This window comes from Oncorhynchus mykiss, chromosome 11, assembly GCF_013265735.2.
Source record: "Oncorhynchus mykiss isolate Arlee chromosome 11, USDA_OmykA_1.1, whole genome shotgun sequence".
Taxonomy (NCBI): Eukaryota; Metazoa; Chordata; class Actinopteri; order Salmoniformes; family Salmonidae; genus Oncorhynchus; species Oncorhynchus mykiss.
Window position 1 is genome coordinate 42,393,873 of NC_048575.1, and position 20,672 is coordinate 42,414,544.

The 20,672-nt window shown below is 48.8% G+C and overlaps 1 protein-coding gene across 8 annotated transcripts in view; it reads right to left on the reverse strand.

The window, feature by feature from the left end:
• LOC110535712 (family with sequence similarity 172 member A) overlaps positions 1-20,672 on the reverse strand; it is a 245,931-nt gene that overhangs the window by 214,488 nt on the left and 10,771 nt on the right. For all 8 annotated transcript variants that reach the window (XM_036935495.1, XM_021620906.2, XM_021620902.2 and 5 more), the window contains exons 5-6: positions 11,872-11,937; positions 10,625-10,816 (exon numbers count right to left, since the gene is read on the reverse strand). In XM_036935495.1, the coding sequence (XP_036791390.1) occupies positions 10,625-10,816; positions 11,872-11,937 (258 nt within the window). The remainder of the gene's footprint in view (positions 1-10,624; positions 10,817-11,871; positions 11,938-20,672) is intronic.

A 20,672-nucleotide genomic window follows, 5' to 3' on the forward strand; every position in this document is an offset into this window, starting at 1 on the left:
AGAGAGAGAGAGAGAGAGAGAGAGAAAGAATGATACACAGAGAAATACAGAGAGAGAGAGAGAGAGAGAGATACAGAGAGAGAGAGATACAGAGAGAGAGAGATACAGAGAGAGAGAGATACAAAGAGAGAGAGATACAAAGAGAGAGAGAGATACAAAGAGAGAGAGAGATACAAAGAGAGAGAGAGATACAGAGAGAGAGATACAGAGAGAGAGAGAGAGAGAGATACAGAGAGAGAGAGAGATACAGAGAGAGATACAGAGAGAGAGAGAGAGATACTGAGAGAGAGAGAGAGATACTGAGAGAGAGAGAGAGAGAGATACAGAGAGATACAGAGAGAGAGAGATACTGAGGGGGAGAGACAGAGAGAGATATACAGAGAGAGAGAGAGAGAGAGAGAAGCCTTATCTACAAGCCCTGACACAGAAAACCCTCAGCCTGTGACCAACCATAAACCCAACTGACCTTTGGAGGAACGCATGAACACACATACACGCGCAGACACAAACACAAACTCGGATCCCAACCGGGCCTTCGGGGTGAACACTCTCGCCCTATAGTTACACACACGGACAAAAAACGTGCCTACGGTAGATGAGCACGTACACAATCACACACCCTTCCAGAGAAAAGCCTGCCCACATAAATACATCAAAGATAGGGCCTAACTTATGCCCATACGGCACACACACACACACACACACACACAGAGCACCTGGTCGTGGGAGGTAGGGGAAACAGAGAAAGGAGAGGTGTCAGTGTGTCACTATAATTAACCTAGTTGATCGCTGACACCCTGTGTGTGTGTGTGTGTGTGTGTGTGTGTGTGTGTGTGTGTGTGTGTGTGTGTGTGTGTGTGTAGCAGGATGGTTCACAATGGCAGGATGAAAGGGAGAAGAGAGTGGAGGGAGAGGCAAAAGGAGGAAGAGAGGGAAAGAGCGCGAGGTAGAGTGACAGGGCTGAGATGCAGGCAGATGCGCTGTCAAGACTCTGGGGCTCTTGAGGGGTCTTGGCCAGGTGACACCGGCCCCAAAGCCCAGTACACACACGCACGCAGGGAGGCACGCGCACACACACACACAAACCTTCGACACAGCACAGATCATATTTCCGTTGAACTGCTCAATATAATGTACATGACAGTGTAAATTTCCATTCTAGCCTGCATCTCTGTGTGTGTGTACAGTAAGCCTGTTTCAAGGACAGAGTCAACTCTCATTGGGGAGGCAGTTCGCCCTATCTGAATCAGATTACATGTCAAACATGGCTGTCCTATGAGCACCTAATGAAGGCCTAATGACGCCCTTATGAAGCCCTTGCGAACGGCCTGGCCTCATGCCGGCAGCCAGATCTTTCTCCACAGAGGGAGGGCTAAAACTGTTCACCGCGATGTTACGTGGTGTTTTTGTGTAACCTCTGTGTCGTTGCTGCAAACCCGTTAACCCCCTATTTAAGCAATAAGATCTCTCTCTTTGATCAAACCCTCGACCAGCGCGAACCGGGAGCACGTGTGGACGCTGCACACGCCTGGAATCAAACTTGACCTCTGGATTTCCTTGGTGGCTGACCGGATGTCCGCTCCCCTCCCTTCGCCTCCTCCCCAAACTCAACTTCCTCTGTCCAGCTCCGGCACCTTGTCTTCTCAACCCGGCAAGCCCAACGCCGCGTGAAACCCCATGTAACATTAACAAGCAGAGGAAAGGAGGAGGGGTCGATAGCTGTTTTAGTGGTGTGTGTGTTCTCTGTGCCTGGCCTCAGTGGAGTGCTCCCAGGAAGACAGTGAGCAGGAATCCACCACACACACACACACACACACACACACACACACACACACACACACACACACACACACACACACGCACACTGCCTCTGGCGCTCTGGAAGAGAGTCTAAACAAGACCGTCCCAGCGGGACACACACACACTCACACGCTACACACACACTGCCCCGCAGCTGCAAACGACCTACTACCCACCTCACACACTGCTGCCTTGATGATATCATTTGTTAATTTGGACAACAAAAAAAAAGCAATTATCAACACTGGGGCTAATAAATGCATATTTGTGAATAATGTTTCACCACTCAGATCAAAGTTGATTTCTCCACCGTTTCTTTTTTCTTCTATCCATCCTGCAGCTCTCTTCTTTCTGATTCTAGCAGCGTGAGCCGCTCATCGTTTTCTAGCACTGTGTGTGTGTGTGTGTGTTTCGCCTACATCTGTGTGTCAGCACTGTGTTTATTCTTATTCCTTGTCCGTGTCTTCAGAAATCCTATTCTGTATGTTTCCCTAAAGGGGCAGGAAGCACGAGGAAGTGCTGCTTTTTCCTCTGTCTTTTTCTGACTGACAAATAAATGGTTCCAGAAAAGTAAGACAAAACGAGACCATAATCAATACAGAGACACACACACAGACAGACACACGCAGACAGACAGACAGACACACGCAGACAGACACGCACTCACACACACACACACACACGCACGCACGCAGACAGACACACACTCGTAGACAGACACGCACTCACACACACACACACACACGCACGCACGCAGACAGACACGCACTCTCACACACACGTAGACAGACACGCACTCACACACACACACGCAGACAGACATGCACGCACACACACGCAGACACACACACGCAGACAGACATGCACGCACACACACGCAGACAGACACGCACGCACGCACACACACGCACTCACACACACAGACAGACACGCACGCACACACGTACACACACACACACGCACGCACTCACGCACACACACACACACACACACGCAGACAGACACGCACACACACACACGCAGACAGACACGCACGCACACACACACACACACACACGCGCAGACAGACACGCACACACAGACACACGCAGACAGACACGCACGCACACACACACACACACGCAGACAGACACGCACTCACACACACGCAGCAATCTAATCCGGGAAGAAGAAAAAAATATAAACTCCAAACACACGTTTAATATGCAAATACACACTGAGCATGGTGTTCCATTGTTCATAAAGAAGCAGGAGAGTGGTGGGGGGGGACCCTGTGATGAGAGATTCACCGCAGCACTGTTAAGATAGGGAATACGACCACAAAAATAATGTTTTCTCCCCTTCTGATCAATTTTTAATTTGGCCTGTGCAGGCGAGCTCTTCCCGGGTCTGGGCTGGTAATAATTGGGTTTTATTGACAGCTGCTGTCCCGCGGGAGGCTATTTAAAAGAGGTTTAACCCCAGAGCAAGTCTCAGCCTCTGCTGCCTTTGATGGCGTCAAGTGCATTGATTTTTACTGCAGGAAACGCTGCACATTCCACCTGGAGATATGGGTCCCATGCAGGGCCTCAATTACAAGGCCAGCTCAGACCAGCCCATCCTCTGACCCCTTCACGCAGGGCACAGTACACTCCTTCGATGCTACCCTGCCGGAACCCCAGAGAGCCTCGATAACCCGACCCCTAAACACACACACACACCACACACATGCCCTTCTTGTACATGCATACACACATCATAACCTAACCCCCAAAGGCCAGCTTCCACCATGATCACCAGATGAGAGGAAAAACGCCCTAAGATTTACACACAAGCAACATACACTGCTATTTAATGCAGAGAGCAGTCAGAGAACACACACACACACACACACACACACACACACACACACAGGAGAGCTCAGGGCTAGGGGGTAAAATGAGGGGAATTGAGGAGAAAACGGGGAGGAGGGAGAGTAGAAGGAGAGAGTGAGAGCGAGCTGCTGGTATACAGTATCACAAAGCGACGAAGTCGAGAAGCAAATTTGGAAAAAGACATCAATCCAGCAAAAAAACACACACAAAAAAAGAGCAACATGACAGAAATGAAACAAGATTCCTGTGTTTGAGTTCAGCCCGCTTCCCTGCCCCCTTTCAGCCTCCCATTGAAATTCTGGGCAGATACAAACCCCAAGGCTTTTGACACACTTTTGAAAACACCACACCCCCTCTTTCTTTCCAGCAAGTCTCCAGTGCCGAGCCTAACTGACTAGAAAGAGCAAGGAGGGGGCGGGGTGGGAGGAGGGTGTATAGATCCTGTTTTTTATTAAATACTTTATTTTCAATGAAATGCAGTTGCTTGTTTTTTTTCGGGGGGGGGGGGGGGGGATTTTAAGGCTTTTTCCTTTCTTACTCTGCGTGCGTGTGTGGAGCAGGAGTGAGGAGTTGACTTAAGGAGGTTGTTGGGTGTGGGGGGTGCACTGCAGGGAGAAAGGGGGGTTAGAGGTAGGGGTCAAAGATACATTCAAAACCAATCAGAAAAAAAACTGATATGTTAAAAATATGGATTGGGAGAGAGAATGTGTGGGGATTAAAAAAGTAAGAAAAAGAGGTGCATGGTTGAGGCTGCAGCAGAGTTCCCATATGTATTGCTGCTGTCAAATGCTCTTTTTCCCTCACTCCTGGCCACTAGGGGCAACGGTGAGCACTGTCACCTTCAAATTGGTAATCCATTGATAGGTTGTTTTTGAGATCTTTTGTTTTGTTCTTTTGTTTTGAGCGTATCCCAAATCTGAACCCTAACCTTAACCAGATTTTGAGTTAATGCCTAAACTTACACACTTTGCCATTTGGAACGTGGATGAATGTCTAATGCTGACGCGAGACTGTGAGAGCTAGTTGTCCTACCCACAATCCCTCCATCCATACCACAGACCTAGGTAGCCTACTAGCAAGCTTAAAGAGTGGTGTGTGTGTGTGAGTGTGTGTGAGTGTGTGTGTGTGTGAGTGTGTGTGTGTGTCTGTGTGTGTGTGTGTGTGTGTGTGTGTTAGGCTTGGGCGGTATACAGCATATACAGTTGAAGACTGATGTTTACATACACTTAGGTTGGAGTTATTAAAACTTGTTTTTCAACCACTCCGCAAATTTCTTGTTAACTCACTATAGTTTTGGCAAGTTGGTTAGGACATTTACTTTGTGCATGACACAAGTAATTTTTCCAACAATTGTTTACAGACAGATTATTTCATTTAGAATTCACTGTATCACAATTCCAGTGGGTCAGAAGTTTACATACACTAAGTTGACTGTGCCTTTCAAAAGCGCTAAATTCCAGAAAATGATGTCATGGCTTTAGAAGCTTCTGATAGGCTAATTGACACCATTTGAGTCAATTGGAGGTGTACCTGTGGATGTATTTCAAGGCCTACCTTCAAACTCAGTGCCTCTTTGCTTGACATCACAGGAAAATCAAAAGAAATCAGCCAAGTCTGGTTCATCCTTGGGAGCAATTTCCAAATGCCTGAAGGTACCACGTTCAGCTGTACTAACAATAGTACGCAGGTATAAACACCATGGGACCACGCAGCCATCATACCGCTCAGGAAGGAGATGCATTCCGTCTCCTAGAGATGAACGTACTTTGGTACGAAAAGTGCAAATCAATCCCAGAACAACAGCAAAGGACCTTGTTTAATGCTGGAGGAAACAGGTACAAAAGTATCTATATTCACAGTAAAACGAGTCCTATATCGACATAACCTGAAAGGCTGCTCAGCAAGGAAGAAGCCACTGCTCAAAAACTGTCAGAAAAAAGCCAGACTACGGTTTGCCACTGCACATGGGGACAAAGATTGTACTTTTTTGGAGAAATGTCCTCTGGTCTGATGAAACAAAAATACAACTGTTTGGCCATAATGACCATAGTTATTTTTGGAGGAAAAAGGGGGAGGCTTGCAAACCGAAGAACACCATCCCAACCGTGGAGCACGGGGGTGGCAGCATCATATTGTGGGGGTGCTTTGCTGCAGGAGCGACTGGTTCACTTCACAAAATAGACGGCGTAATGAGGATGGAAAAGTGTGTGGATATATTGAAGCAACATCTCAAGACATCAGTCAGTTGTGGAAAAATGGCTTAAGCACAACAAAGTCAAGGTATTGGAGTGGCCATCACAAAGCCCTAACCTCAATCCTATAGAACATTTGTGGGCAGAACTGAAAAAGCGCATGCGAACAAGGGGGCCTACAAACCTGACTCAGTTACACCAGCTCTGTCAGGAGGAATGGGCCAAAATTCACCCAGCTACGCGAAACACTAGACCCAAGTTAAACAATTTTAATGGCTATGCTACCAAATTCTAATTGAGTGTATGTAAACTTCTGACCCACTGGGAATGTGATGAAGGAAATAAAAGCTGAAATAAATCATTCCCTCTTCCCACTATTCTGACATTTCACATTCTTAAAATAAAGTGGTGACCCTAACTGACCTAAAACAGGGCATTTTTACGAGGATTAAATGTCAGGAATTGTGAAAAACTGAGTTTAAATGTATTTGGCTAAGGCGTACATAAACTTCCGACTTCAACTGTATCCTGGGATGATTTTAGGAGATAAAGCAGATCGCGTTCTTCATTTCATCCGTCATATTCTTTTTCATTACGAAGCTTACAGGTAGTCCCGTCACATGGTGTGTGTTTACAAGCACACAATGACGAGGGAGAGTCAGTCACCGTTGTGCAGCACCCACCAGGTGGTTTAGTTACAGTATGGAATTCACAACTAATTGTTTGCCAGCTAGATATCTTCTAACTATTATTAAGTTAACGGTCTAAAATGTTCCAAATGCTCTGCAATTTGGTTTAGCTTCTTGCAAAATCAAAATCTCCTGGATCAAGAGCCTTGCGGTCTTATATTTGTTTTGTGCGTGTAACTGGGAGTAGCAGTTTTGAGTTACTTGTGTAACTTTGCGAGCCGGAATGTCGGTCCTGCAAAAAGTTTCTATCAGACACTGTATAAAATGTTCGCTATGCGCTCATTAGCATTTAGCTAGCATTCCCTATGGGATTTAACATGTACTTGTTAGCATTGCTAACCTTCAGATTACAGATGCTCAGTGGGGTTTGAAATTGCGGCCCTTGTGTTCAGTGCAGGTATTACCGAATACCCTAGGATGACACAAGGTTCGTATGAAGGTATGGCAATCTGGATACCGCCAAAGCCTAGTTTGTGTGTACATGTGGGCGTGTGTTTGCCTAGTTGCGTGTTATCCTGAATATTGCAGACAGTATGTGACAGCATTTCCTATCGCTCCCCTTCAACCATGAATGACAGTGTTTGTGTACTGCACCAATCCACTCACAATCCCAGGTGACTACTAAAACCCAGCACTGCTAAACATCCTGCCCACATCCTCTTCTCTCTTCCTCTATTCTTTCTTTCCCCTTTCCCTTTCTCTTACCACTGGTCGGTTGTCCTCTTTTCTACCTTCCTTCCTTTCCCTTGCTCTCCCTCTTGCTCTTTCTCTCTCAAAATACAGCCTTGACAGGGCCAGAAGGTAATGATACAGCTGCCATGACGCAACAAGCAGACCTGTCCACTGTCAAGAATTGAAATCATGAAGGAATAAGCTGTCATTAAGAGGGCCTCTCCCTGCAGTGGAGCTGTCAGCCCGGCTGCCTCCCTCCACCCCTCTTCTCCTCTCCTGCCTCCCGACTCTGCCTGTGCTGCCACTGGGGCCCGCGCTGGAGTGGGCTCCCCTCGCCTGTCACTTTACAGCCAGGCTCTGGGAATAGCGCCATTTCCACACCATCCGCAACAACTGTGCCGAGTGTGAGGGAGAGTGGTGTGAGTGGTGGAGTGTGTGTGTGTGTGTTCGTGCATGTTCTGTGTGTGTGTGTGTTTGTATGGATACATGTGTCTCTGTGTGTGTGTATGGATACATGCGCCTGTGTGTGTGTGTGTGTGTGTGTGTGTGTGTGTGTGTAGCATAGTGTACTCACACATACAATATCTTAGTAGTCATAAACGGCAAGGTATAGCTGTCATATATAGCTGGTATAGCCGTCATATATAGCTGGTATAGCTGTCATAACTAGGCGTCGATTGTTTTGAAACCACACACTCAGGCATTGCTTATTTAATTGTCATAGTCTTGGCGACAGTGTGATAGCTTGTCATAGATGTAGGTACAGCATACTTGTTATCCATAGTGGACGCTAGGGCTAGTCGTTTTCACTGTGGCTACTGATATAGCCTAAAGGTTGGCGTCCCAGAAATAAGTGTGTTTTGAGTAAGGCAGATCTGATGGTGAGAGCCAGGGAAGGTTGCCCTCAGATTCACCCCTGATGGGGGAGAGGCACATGCCCGGTCAAGGGGAGGGGGGGGGCGTCTGGGGTCTGATTAACCAGCGCAAACTCCTTTTCCCACAATCCACAGCTTTGCCAGAACTGATCCCATTGGACAGGAGGCCGGGGCTAAGTGTGGCTTCAAAGGAGGACGGAGAGGAATGAAAAGTGGGGGTTTTCTACCGCTGACATATACATGGTGTGAATTCCCCCCTCTGCCCGGCGATATGGCTGCTCATGCGTGGGTGCATCCGTGTGTGTGTGTATATATGTGTGTGTGTTGTATGACTAAACGGCTCTCATTGTCTCCATTAGAACACACTGGGGGGGGAGAATGAATTGTATCCTGCCGGAATGGCCTTTGTTAGAAAACAGTATAACAGTTTATTATAGCAGAGCACCATTCTGGAATGGTTACCACATAAGGAGAGGGAGCACCTATATCAGTCCCGCCTACACTTTAGCCTCCTCAGACAGTACACACTCCGCCGTTCAATATCCTGGACACGACAGCTCTCTGTGGCTGTACAGCTCTCCAAGAGAGGAGTCTTCCGGACAGGAAAGGGGAGAAAATGAGAGAAGAGTGGAGGACATGATGAATCTGCAGCGGGAGGTTCCACTTGATCTCCTGGTCGGCCATGTGTTAATCAGCGCACCTGAGATGAGAGGCGGAGATAAACGTCTCCTCGTAGAGCCGGGCTAGAGCTACCACTCGGGTCGTCAGAGAGGGAACTGTCGGTCTGCCTCGCCTCCGCTTTTCCTAACCACGTAACCAGAGTTTTTCCCTGGCCTGGTCATAACTCCTGGCTTCCCTCCTAACACCTTTGCAATCTCAGAGGCCTCACCTTGGGTCATTTTCCCTACTAATGGTTAAGGTTGTGATTGGGAGAGGAGGAACTGATCCTAGATCTGTACCTAGGGGGGAATTTCACTAGGAAGCGCCAACAGCCGTGGCTAATAGGTATCCAGCTCCATCCCAGTGTAAAGCCAGAGTGGAAGGACTTCCTGTAAATGCCATGATGACCATGTGTCAAAGGCGTAAGGATTACGGCTCCTTGTTTTATCATGATGAATGGACACGGGCTACACTCACAGCGGTCTCTATATCTCGCCTGTCACTTTGCGTCTGAGGAACGCAACTCTCCGGGCAAATGTAATAATAACCAGTCGTACTGTAACACACACGTCTGCTCCAGTCGCGCTGGCAAATAAACCTGGTCGTCTGCGCAAGTCTTTATGACATTTAGAAGGCGGGAGAGAGGGAGAAAGCAGGGATCTCCCCTAAGTCAATTTGAACGGTGGGACGATTAAATTAGGCAGGTAGCTTAGGCCAGGTTGACAAATGAGCACTGTGATGAGGGGGGAAATAAGAGTGTGGAGAGCCGGGGCTTCCGGGCACGCTGACGCAGTCCTGCGGTACACAAGGGCACGGGGAGAAGAAATGAGAATCTAAATTACACTTCACACAGCATCGGCATCACGGCTCGCGCTAAAACTTCACCTGTGTTTACACATTATGGATGAAAGTGTGTGGAGGAATGTGGCTGCCCTAAAATAGGGGTTTTCATTGGAGAGAGCCCGAACAAAACAATAGAATACCTCTCAGAGAAGGAAGTGAAAGGAGAGACTCGAGGTGGTCTCAAACCTTCCCCAGTCCCTTAGGCCTCGTTGACTCCTAAAGGCCTTTCTTCACTACCTCACATCACTACCATTATTAGTAAGTAACAACATACTGCTTCCACCCCCCAACCCAAACCTTGGGTATCTCTAGGGTATATGCTCGTGAAGGAGGGCACGGCCCAGAATGCCTTCCAAGGGTCTTCGAGAAAGAGGGGGTGTGAGAGCGAGACGCAGAGAGGTAGAAAGAGGGAGAGAGAGAGAGAAAGAGATGCAGAGAGAGAAATAGAGTGTGTTTGTGTGTGCCGTGTTGAGGGGGGAGCCAAGCTGATCAGGGAGCACGGTGATGTGAAGCTGCTGCAGACCTGAGGGCTGACCTGCAGCTAAGACTCCACACAGACAGACAGACAGACAGACATACAGAGACAGAGAGAGAGAGAGAGATCACAGCCTATAACACTGAACTGCAGCGCCACACAGGGGAATACAAAGAGAAAGAGATGGGGGGGCTGCATACTCTCACAATAACCCGTTTATAAATTGACAAAGTACTTAACACAAATCAAACTGAAACCAAGAAATATATACACCACAGAAACACATGTTCAATGTCCCTTACACACACACACACTGCAGCCTAGACTCATTTAAAAAGCCCCGGCCAAGCTACAGCCCTAACCAACCAGGCTACCATAGGTCACAAGGCCACACCCAGGTCTGCCATTGACGAAGACAAACAAGACCCATACCTAAACACAATCTGCAGAGCCCACCCCATGGTTACCCCATCCACCCCTACCAACCTAACACCTCTGTACCCCTGGCAGGTTAACCCCCCCCCCCCGCCCCCCACAGTGTCACCCGGGTGGGCGGCGCCCCTACCTCCTGGGCGCGGGTGATGAAGGGGATCTGTGTTCCTGAGTCAAGGTCTTGGTTGATGATGAGGCGTCGTGCCCACTGGCCGGCCCGGACCACCCCGCAACCCTGGATGAGCACCAGCAGCTTGGCAGGGTTGGACATGGCATCAGCACTCAGGTAGATGAAGCTCCTGGGCTCCTCCGCTGTGGCATCCACCTGGTCACATGACACAGTATCATCCTTTCATTAGTGCTGCAATTTGAACAAATATGTCATCAAATTCATTTTCTGAAGTACAGTTCTTGGGAAGGCCCTGCTAGCATGTTTTTGGAAGGAAGGGTGGGTGGGACGGAGGGTCTGACATCCTCCGTAGTAACGAATAAGTCCAGTGCGTGTGTCCTCAACTGCCCTTGGATGGACGAGGTCCCCAGCGTGCCGAGAGGAATCTCTGAGGAGACACGCACTGTCCATAAAAACCATGGGTGGCAGCTGCAGGAACTTAATCCAAGCAGACAAAGAAAAAGGGGAGGGGGAGAAATCTCAGCCTTTCTTCTCTTTCTTTCTCTTGTTCCTTCCTTCTATACTTGGCCCTGGTTAATCTGCTTAAAATCTGTGGTCACAAGTTCAACTCGAGGCAGGTGGACGGACCCACCACTACCACACACCCACGGAACAGTGTGATATTCCGGCGGAATAATGAGATAAACAGGGCAGGCAGAGTGTAAAAGTGTACAGGTGTAATAAAAAAACTGGGTTAGCGCCGTGATTTATAGGTTGTTAGCGCCGTTAACGGCTCCTCCCTGCGCCAGAACAACAGAGGTCATAAACATTCACTATGAGCGGGGAGAGAGAAATGCTAAGGACCAATCTTCCTCAGAAACGAAGAGCAACGGGGGGGGGGGGTTGTCAAGCCTGTGTTGAATGCTGGGATGAGCAGAGAGCTAGAATGCTAGAATGGTCCAGTAACAGGGAATCAAGTCCCTTTTGAGAGCATTTGAATGCAAAACAGATTAAGCAACAGCTTTTCCTGACTCGGGAGACGACGTGTCACAAATACAGTTTGTTTGTTGAGGAGACACTTTTGGACAAAGAGAGAGAAATCAAAAGGCGTATTTCCTTCTCATCCGATCCTAGTTTTCCGCGGGACACTCAACATCCTAATCATTCTCGGAAGCCGACGCATTTACGTCAACTTTCACGTTTAATATCCCCTATAATCTTTAAAGGCCTGAACGCCTCAGGGTTTTTTTTGTTCACTCGCAAATACTTACCGGCACGATTTCCTTTGTCAGGTTGCACTTTGTCTCCAGCAGTTGGTAAACATAACGAGTGATAATCTGAAAAAAATAAAAATAATCATCTTTATTCGCAACGAACACAACAACGGCACAGTTTGCGATACACACCTCATGTTGATGTCACTTCCAAATCCATGTACAACAACACATTAAGAACAGCATGCAGCTTGAGTGAGGAATCATGTACTTTTACTTGGTTCGTGTACACAGTGTAGTGTAGTGTAGTCAGTGTATTTGGCCCCTAGACAGACAGGCAGTGCTGTATGTGTGAGCTAATTGAAAGTTTTAGTTTTTTTTTTTTTTTTTTTTGCAGGGACAGTGCACATTAATCAACGTTTCAGTAAAAGTGCCGTTTTTAGTGTGTTCGGAGTTGGACGAGCCGTGATCTTGGAGCTCAGAGCAGTCCCGGTATAGAGGGAATGGAAGCCAAAGGAGGAAATCTGTGACACAAGCACCGAGCTGATGCAAGACATGTTTATCCTCCCAGCCACAGCACCGAGGAACTTGTATACAGTGCAATTTCAAACCCAGGACAACGGTTTCATGGTTCAATGACATCAACAACTTTCTTTATTTTTTAACCCCGTCTCCTCCCCTTTCTCTCTCTCCCTCCCGTCCAGACTCCTCGGGCAGCTGAAAACACAAGGGCTTTTGTGGCGTCGTTTGGTTTGGAAGCGTTTGAGAGAGGGATGAGGGAGGGGGAGAGGAAAAAAACTTTCTGCCGGTCGTGTTTTGGCGTGTTTGTAGCGGATGATGATGATGATGTCTCAGCTGTGGGGGTTTGTGGGGTATTACTGGGGGTGTTTATCAGACGTGCCCAGCCTGGCATGGAGGTGCAGCGATGTGGTCGAGTGGCCCAAGCCGGGTGGGCGAGGACAGGGGGCGTGTGGTGTGGCATTGTGTTGGTGAGGTCTGTGGCGCCTGGGGGACGTCTGCTGTGACCACAGGGACAGCTGGACAGGTCAGAGTCAGGTCCCTCCCTGTCCTCTGTGTTTGTGTTCGCTTTAGCCGGACTCCCTGGAGCCGCGCAGGAGACCAAGGGGCTGGGAGGGAGAGATGGGGCGCCGTGGAGGCAGAGCGTGTCAGGTCTGAGCCCTGAGACACACAGGAGACCAAGGGGCTGGGAGGGAGAGATGGGGCGCCGTGGAGGCAGAGCGTGTCAGGTCTGAGCCCTGAGACACACAGGAGACCAAGGGGCTGGGAGGGAGAGATGGGGCGCCGTGGAGGCAGAGCGTGTCAGGTCTGAGCCCTGAGACACACAGGAGACCAAGGGGCTGGGAGGGAAAGATGGGGCACCGTGGAGGCAGAGCGTGTCAGGTCTGAGCCCTGAGACACACACTTGGAGTGACCACTGTCACACTGTTGCCTAGGTACTTCAACCTATTTACATCAGTAGAATACAACATAGTACACCCATACGCCAAAACTACTAGATAGTCGTTTGGTACGGTCACAGGATCCAACATTGCACAGAGTTAAACCAATAGCTAGAAGTTCAGCATTCAAAAACCACAGTCTCCTCGAAGCAAAGTCAGAGGGAAAAGGCTAAAACCAATCATTATAACCACATGCTCTTTTAAAGCCTAAAGAAAGTCATCGCTGACCTGATTATGTGTCTAAAGAAACACATTATGGACAAATGATGCCGTGAGATACGATTAGGAGGGATTAGCCAATCGCAGGCCTGGCGGACAGGCCAAATGAGATGACAGATTTGACCATTTGACCCGCTAGATGAGGAACGCTCCGAACGCTAAGAGATATAGCTGTGGCTAACATCAGCTAATTCACTAAATGTCAGGCTCCCCGATGAAGACTAAAATGATTGCGAGGCTCAATATGCAAGTTTTTAATGGCATCAATAACCCAAGCAGGAAATTTCATTTGTGCTACATTATTTGTTCAGTGCCTCAGGTGGCCTGAAAACCATCTGATGTGGAAAAAGAGAAGGAATGGGGAGGTGGGGGAAGTGGACTGAGAGCGTGTGTGTGTGTGTGTGTGTGTGTGTGTGTGTGTGTGTGTGCACGCCTATGTAGGCAGCGCGTGCATGAAGCATTAGTGTAGATGTGCTGTTTCGCGTGTGTCCGTCCGCCGGTACACAGAGGTCTTTGTTCAGGTTGACAGACAGGCCCAGGGTCAGGATACAGGGGCTTGCTGATTGGAGTCAGATGAGGAAGCACAGCTCTGAGATCAGTATCACTCCAGGCCCGGATGAACGAGAGAGGGAGTCCACACACAAGCCCAAAATAACAAACCCCACAGAGGACTTTTTAATTTATTTTACCCTTATTTATTATTTTACAAGGTAAGATGACTGAGAACACATTCTCATTTACAGCAATGACCTGGGGAATAGCTACAGGGGAGAGGAGGGGAGATGAATGAGCCAATTGGAACCTGGGGATGATTAGGTGACCATGATGGTCTGAGTGACAGCTTGGGAATTTAGACAGGACACCGGGGTTAACACCCCTACTCTTACGATAAGTGCCATGGGATCTTTAGTGACCACAGAGAGTCCGGACACCCGTTTAACGTCCCATCTGAAAGACGGCTCTCGACACAGGGCAACGTCCCTTATTACTGCCCTGGGGTATTTGGAATATTGTTTTGGAGACCGTCCAACACCACTTCCAGCAGCATCTGGTCTCCCATCCAGGGACCGACCAGGACCCATCTTGCTTTGCTTCAGAGGCAAGCCAGCAGAGGGATGCAGGGTGGTATGCTGCTGGCAACATGGTCAACTTAGATGACATGGTTACAGAGTCAAAATATCATATGCTGATGGGAGCTGTTAACCACCACACACACACAGAGGCAAAGAAGTGCACACACACACACACACACTACAAGAAACGTCACTACTACAAGAAAATGGCTACCATCACCGCGTGGGCCTCAGCCATCTCTCTCTGCAGCCGATCAGCGGCATAGGCTACAGCACTTTGTCACATCATTAACACAGTGTTATTAGTCCTATAATGAAAGGCCTGGCCCTGCAGGTAGTGGAGGAGTGCTAAGTGGTTCTGTCTCTCTCTCTCCCTGGAGCTATGTCTGTCTGGGGCTGGTGCTGCTGAGGTTGATTGTGATAGTGGGGGTGCACTCAACACTGACGGGGATTGGGGACATTTGGCTGATGCCCCCCCCAAAAAACAGCCCAACTGTCAAATTTAGGTATTACTTAAACTACTCGCAGTGGCAAAAATGACAGCATGGCCAAGTGTGGCGAGGAAGATGAGGAGGAAGACGCATCTACCCCTAACCCCGTTGAACCTGGGACATCAGTTGGATGGTGTCTCCACATGTCTCTGAAAGCAGCGTAGTGGTCACCACCTCCACATCAAGGTCTCCTCTACTCATTATCAAGGCCAGTCGTTTCTCAACAGACCCTTCCGTCTCCCTTTCTCTGGGGGCCTATGTGGTTCGTTTTAGGGGAAGTGCTGTGGTGACGTACCCCACGGTGCCCCAGGAACCAGGAGGAGCAGAGAGGAAGGAAGGGTTTACAGGAGGGATCAGTCTGTGTGTGTGTGTGTGTGTGGGGGGGGGGGGGGGGGGGGGGGGGGGGTAATCCTAGGGAGCATGTGTGTGGCCGGTGCCAGCTCCCACTGCGGTAGACAGCTGAGATTGGAGGGAGCGGGGGTGGGTGGGTGACTGGCCTTGACCAAGCGCTTTCCACTGAGTGGGCGAGCGATAGGCACCTCTCCTACCCTTCTCCTCTTCTCTCTACTGCCCCCCCCCCCCCCAAGTTAAGGCCTTAATGAAGACCACTGTGTCGGTAAGTCGATCTGTTTGTAAACTAACCTGGTGGAAAAACCCTCTTCAAACAAACAGGGGAGGGCCTTCCTCAGATAGAGAGGGATGAAAGAGAGAGAGGGGGGGGTGGGGGTAGAATCCAGACCTCCCACATTGTGTAATGCTCTGATTACTCCAGTCATGCTTGGTCCAGCTGACCTCTCGAGGTGATAAGGAGATGATCCACCGGACATGGGGTTGGGGGGAGAGGAGGAGGGGATAGGTGGGAGAGGAGGGGGTGAGTGTTGCCCCAGACAAGGGAGGTGGGGGGAGAGGTGGGGAAGAGGGTTACAACTAGATAACGGGGGTGGGGGGGAAAGGTGTGAGAGGAGGGGGTGAGTGTTGCCCCGGACAAGGGAGGTGGGGGGAGAGATGTGGATGAGGGTTACAAAGCAATCAGTAATTTGCCAAAGTTTCTAGAATCTTCAGCAATTTTGGTAATTAACAGAAAATCTATGGCAATCTATCGCAATTTATACTTGGATATTTTTTTTGAAACAATTATTCACATATGTTATTCATTTATTTTATCTGTGTCCATATTGTCCACACAGTAATAGTAGCTATACCATATGGTTCAATAAAAAATGTTGCCTAATTAATGAAAAAAGCATCTAATCAACAATGGCATTATTACCTCTGCAGCTTGTCCAACTATTAACTTTTTTCACAACTGCCACCAACAGTTTGATGCCAGAATATTGACAACAAATACATACTGATAATGTATACAAAAATATAAAGGACATTTCATGCTGAAACCCTGATATTAAACAGAAATGGTATTATCTAAATTGATGGTTGATATTTCGGATAATGTTTTACAGCTTTACAGCTAACCCTAATCCTTTCTCATTTTAATTTAAAAATCATCCAATTCAATCATTTCATATATTTTACATGTGATGATGCCACACAGAGGGACAGAGATAATTACAGACACCTGTGATCATCTGAAGTACCCAAAAGGGCCACCAGATGTCTTGTGATGGGTTACATAAAATCCTTGAAAGAAACCAACATTCTGGTAGTTTACTGGTAAACTTCTAAAGTTTCCAGTAAAATACCCTCGCTTTGCAACCCTAGTTACAACTGACATGGGGGGGGGGGGGGGGGGGGTTACCCCGGGTCTGACCGTAGCTCAAAAGCCCAAACACAGACCCCAAGTGGCTTTGGAGCAGACCTGCCCTGTTCTGTCCAGTGGTGGCTAGCCATGTGGACCTGAGGAATGGGAGAGTGCCCTATTGACTGAAACTGGCTGCTTTAAGTATCGCTCTACCGCCACACTTCCCAAAAAGAGAGAGAACGACAGACAGACTGAGAAAGAGCGAGAGACACACACGAGAGCAGGCGGGTCCGGAGCTCTCTCTAAAAGCCACTTATGCAGAGAGGAGGCACACGGCGACGATATCAAAGCTGTTTACATAATGAAAGTGAGGAGAGGTCGGCATGGTTACAGTGACAGGGCCCGGGAAAGAAACGCTTCTTCTTTACGGAAGAATAGAAAAAGATGAAGAAAAATCCCCAAACAACAACAAAAACACAACGGCAGCAGTAAAGCAAAGCTACAGGAGAAGAGAGCAAAAGGAAGAATAGTGTTTATTTTAAGGGTTGGCTTGTCTAACATCAGGCTGAGATTTAAAATAGAGTCAATTGTTGTCTTACTTCAGCCCCCTCCCGCCTCGTCTTTTTATCAGTGGGGTATATGGAAGAACAAAGCTGATGCACTCCCAAAGCAATTCCCACAAGGTCCCTGTGTTGTGTCTGCCTGTATCTGGGGGAAGTTTGTTCTCCGGAGAGAGGGAGGGAGGGAGAGAGGGAGGGAGGGGGGTGTCTGCATGGAGGCTCGTCTCACTTCCTCTCCCTCTCTCCCTCCTCTCAGGCTACGCACTGTGCCGCGCTGCACTCCTTAATGGCAGTCTAATGACCACCTCAGGTGTTACCTCAGAAGCCGGCCGAGGGATAATTCACTTTTAAAGTACGGCGCCGTGGCTGCCTGTGCTTAGGCTCTCCTCCCTTCCCCACCTACCCTCCCTCCCCCCCTCTCTACCAGCCGCGCCGTGGGGTTCGAGGAGTGATGAGATGCGATAAATCAAGAGAGACAGCTGCCATTTTGCTCCTCTTTAGAGGGATCCTCTTAACTTCCAAAACAAAACGTCCGTGACTGATAGGGGTGTGTGGGCTCGCCGTTGCCATCGCACGCCCTGCTTCCCCATCTCGCTCACGGGTATACAGTAGAGCAGAGGCCTACCGCTTCCTGGCCGGGTGGGTGAAGGTGTCTGTTTCATCAGTACACATCAGTTCTACCCTCCTTTGAAAAGGTAACATGACCATACTCGTGACGATATAAGACACCAGATTGCGGATTAAATCAGCATGTACTGTTCATACGATCGATTCAACTGCATGTACAGCACACACAGGACCCACTGGTGTTAACTAGTAGCTTTGAGCTCGTCTTCGCAAAACTGGCTCTACTGTATAAAGGGCTGAGCCAACGATACACACGGCAGAGGGAGAGAGAGAGCGAAACACACAAAGAGAGAGAGATCTTCACAATACAGCCATCTGGCTGGGCCCAGGTTCATTAGAATATTGTGTGTGTGTGTGTGTGTGTGTGTGTGTGTGTGTGTGTCATCCCACAGATGCAGGGAGGTGGGGAGAAAAATCCTCATTTATTAACAGCTTAATTCAGCTCCATCTGGGCCTGGCATCATGCTTGTCATCTATCAGGGGGAACTATCACTTACAGCAACAATTACACTTTCACTGAGCCCTACAGGGCCCAGGTCACCCTGATTCTACACACACAGGCATGCAAGAACGCGCACCCACACACACACATAACCGCAAAGGTAATCCTGGAACACACACACACACACTCACGAACAATAGCTTATGAAGAACTGCAGAAGTGTGCATGCATGCACGCACGCACACACACACACTTGCTGAAATAGACAGACACAGCTCCAAGGGGTACTAGATAGCGTTCAATGATGCAGATCAAACAATGATCTCTCATTCGTGTGTGTGTGTGTGTGTGTGTAGTGGGTTCGGCTAAGACAATAGTGGGAAATATTAACACGAGGATCGGCTGACTGAGCACGAGGCAGGCGTTTCAATTTCCCCCGCAGCCCCCAGAGGGCCCCCCCCCCCCCCCCACACACACACACGCAGTAAGTTAATGCCTCCATCTCTCTCTGTTTTCCAGTCAATATCAACACCAGGACAGAACGGGTGAGGCTGAGGGGAAGGGGATCGCTCTGCTGGGCTTCAACTAGCTTCAGTTCACTACCAGGTTGTGGTTCACTCAACGGTCAAATAAAATACATCTCCTTTGAAACAACGATCAGCACTAAATGACGATCGGAATATAACTAGCATACCGTCCCCCGCCGTGCCTGTGTGTGCAGCGCAGCCTGGCGCTGCGTAGCGATACTGCCTTGGTTCCTGTCGTACTAATGGAGACGTCAGAGCGGGGATGCTCTTGCCCCTGTTCCCTGGCCGATGGAGGCTTTTTCATGCATTAGGTTTAATCTGGCTGACAACATGCAGAGAAGACCAGGGCTTTCACACACGCCACTCACACAGATACCAGAACAAACAGCCTTTAATCGCTGTACAAGGTCTTATCCAAACAGGGAGAACAGATGTGACGCTTCTGCCGCTCACACACACGCACGCACGCACGTGCACACACACCCCCACAGGGATCGACACAATAGCAGTTTATTCAACAAACAGCACCTTAAAATATTGGCTTCGTGAGGCTGGTAGAGGTTTTCAAACAACTCAATTCAATATGCTAATTGACCACAAACTGGGACATCATAAAAACCCGTTCTTGCAGAGTACAGTGAAGGATTTGTGCTCCTTGGAAAGATCTTCGCATTTAGCTGTAAAATATATAAATAAAATGAGAATAATTATTAAAATCTGGGCCCACAATGCAATGCCCCTGCATTCAACCCCAGCTGCGAATCTTTCCTCCATGCCGGCCATCGAGACATCGTCCGCCCATTCAGACGAGGCTGAAGTGCAAATTGGACATCTGGTGCTGTGATGCCTCTCACAATGTGGCCGCCATTTCTCCCTAGCACTGCACCGTCATAGCTAGCTCTGCTCTGAAGACTGGCAGGGCCACTGAAGAGAGGGAGAGCGAGAGAGAGAGGCAGAGAGAGACGCAGAGAGAGACAGAGAGAGTGAGGGAGAGACACAGAGGGAGAGAGAGACAGAAAGAGAGAGAGAGAGAGATGATGCTAGCCCCCACCCATGCGGGTTGGGTGGGCGCTCTCTTGCTCATACACCCCCAACCCCAGGGACAGTCATGGAAGGGCATAGCATCTCCTTGCTTCCCTTTCCACCCCTGCACAATGCATATTGGGTAGTGCACCCACTCCAAGGCGATTGGTAAGATCGAGGGCATGCATGCTTCAGGACGGCCATTGTTGTGAACGAGGGCTCTCAGCTGACGGATTTTTTTGCGCTCACCTCTAAACCTTGAATTACCCAAGGCCTGATCACTCTCACACACACACAGGAGTCCTAATCAAAAGCCACGCAACTCTCTGTAACCCTACTCCAATATCTCGTTATCACCGCTAGCTTCACCATCGGCAAAGCCTTTACGTTCTCAATGAACGAGACGCCGCCACTTTTAAACCACAGAATGTCAACACCGTATTAGCTCCGTAACGAATTAACTAAACGTCTGGGCCTGCGCCTGATGTCTGAGTTCAGGAAGTATAAATGACTGTGTTCTCGGGACTACTCCAATCCGCACGACCAAAATGTTTGCTTCCGGCGTTTCAGATGCTGGCGAGATACCAGCAGGAGAAAGGGAGCCTTCAACAAAAGGCTAGTTCACAAAGGACGTACCTGGATTAGAAAAGAAACACACAGGTAATCCCACCAAAGAGTCCATCTTTCACTTTGAACTTGAAAGGACGCAGGGAACAATTAAAAGCAAAATAGCAGGG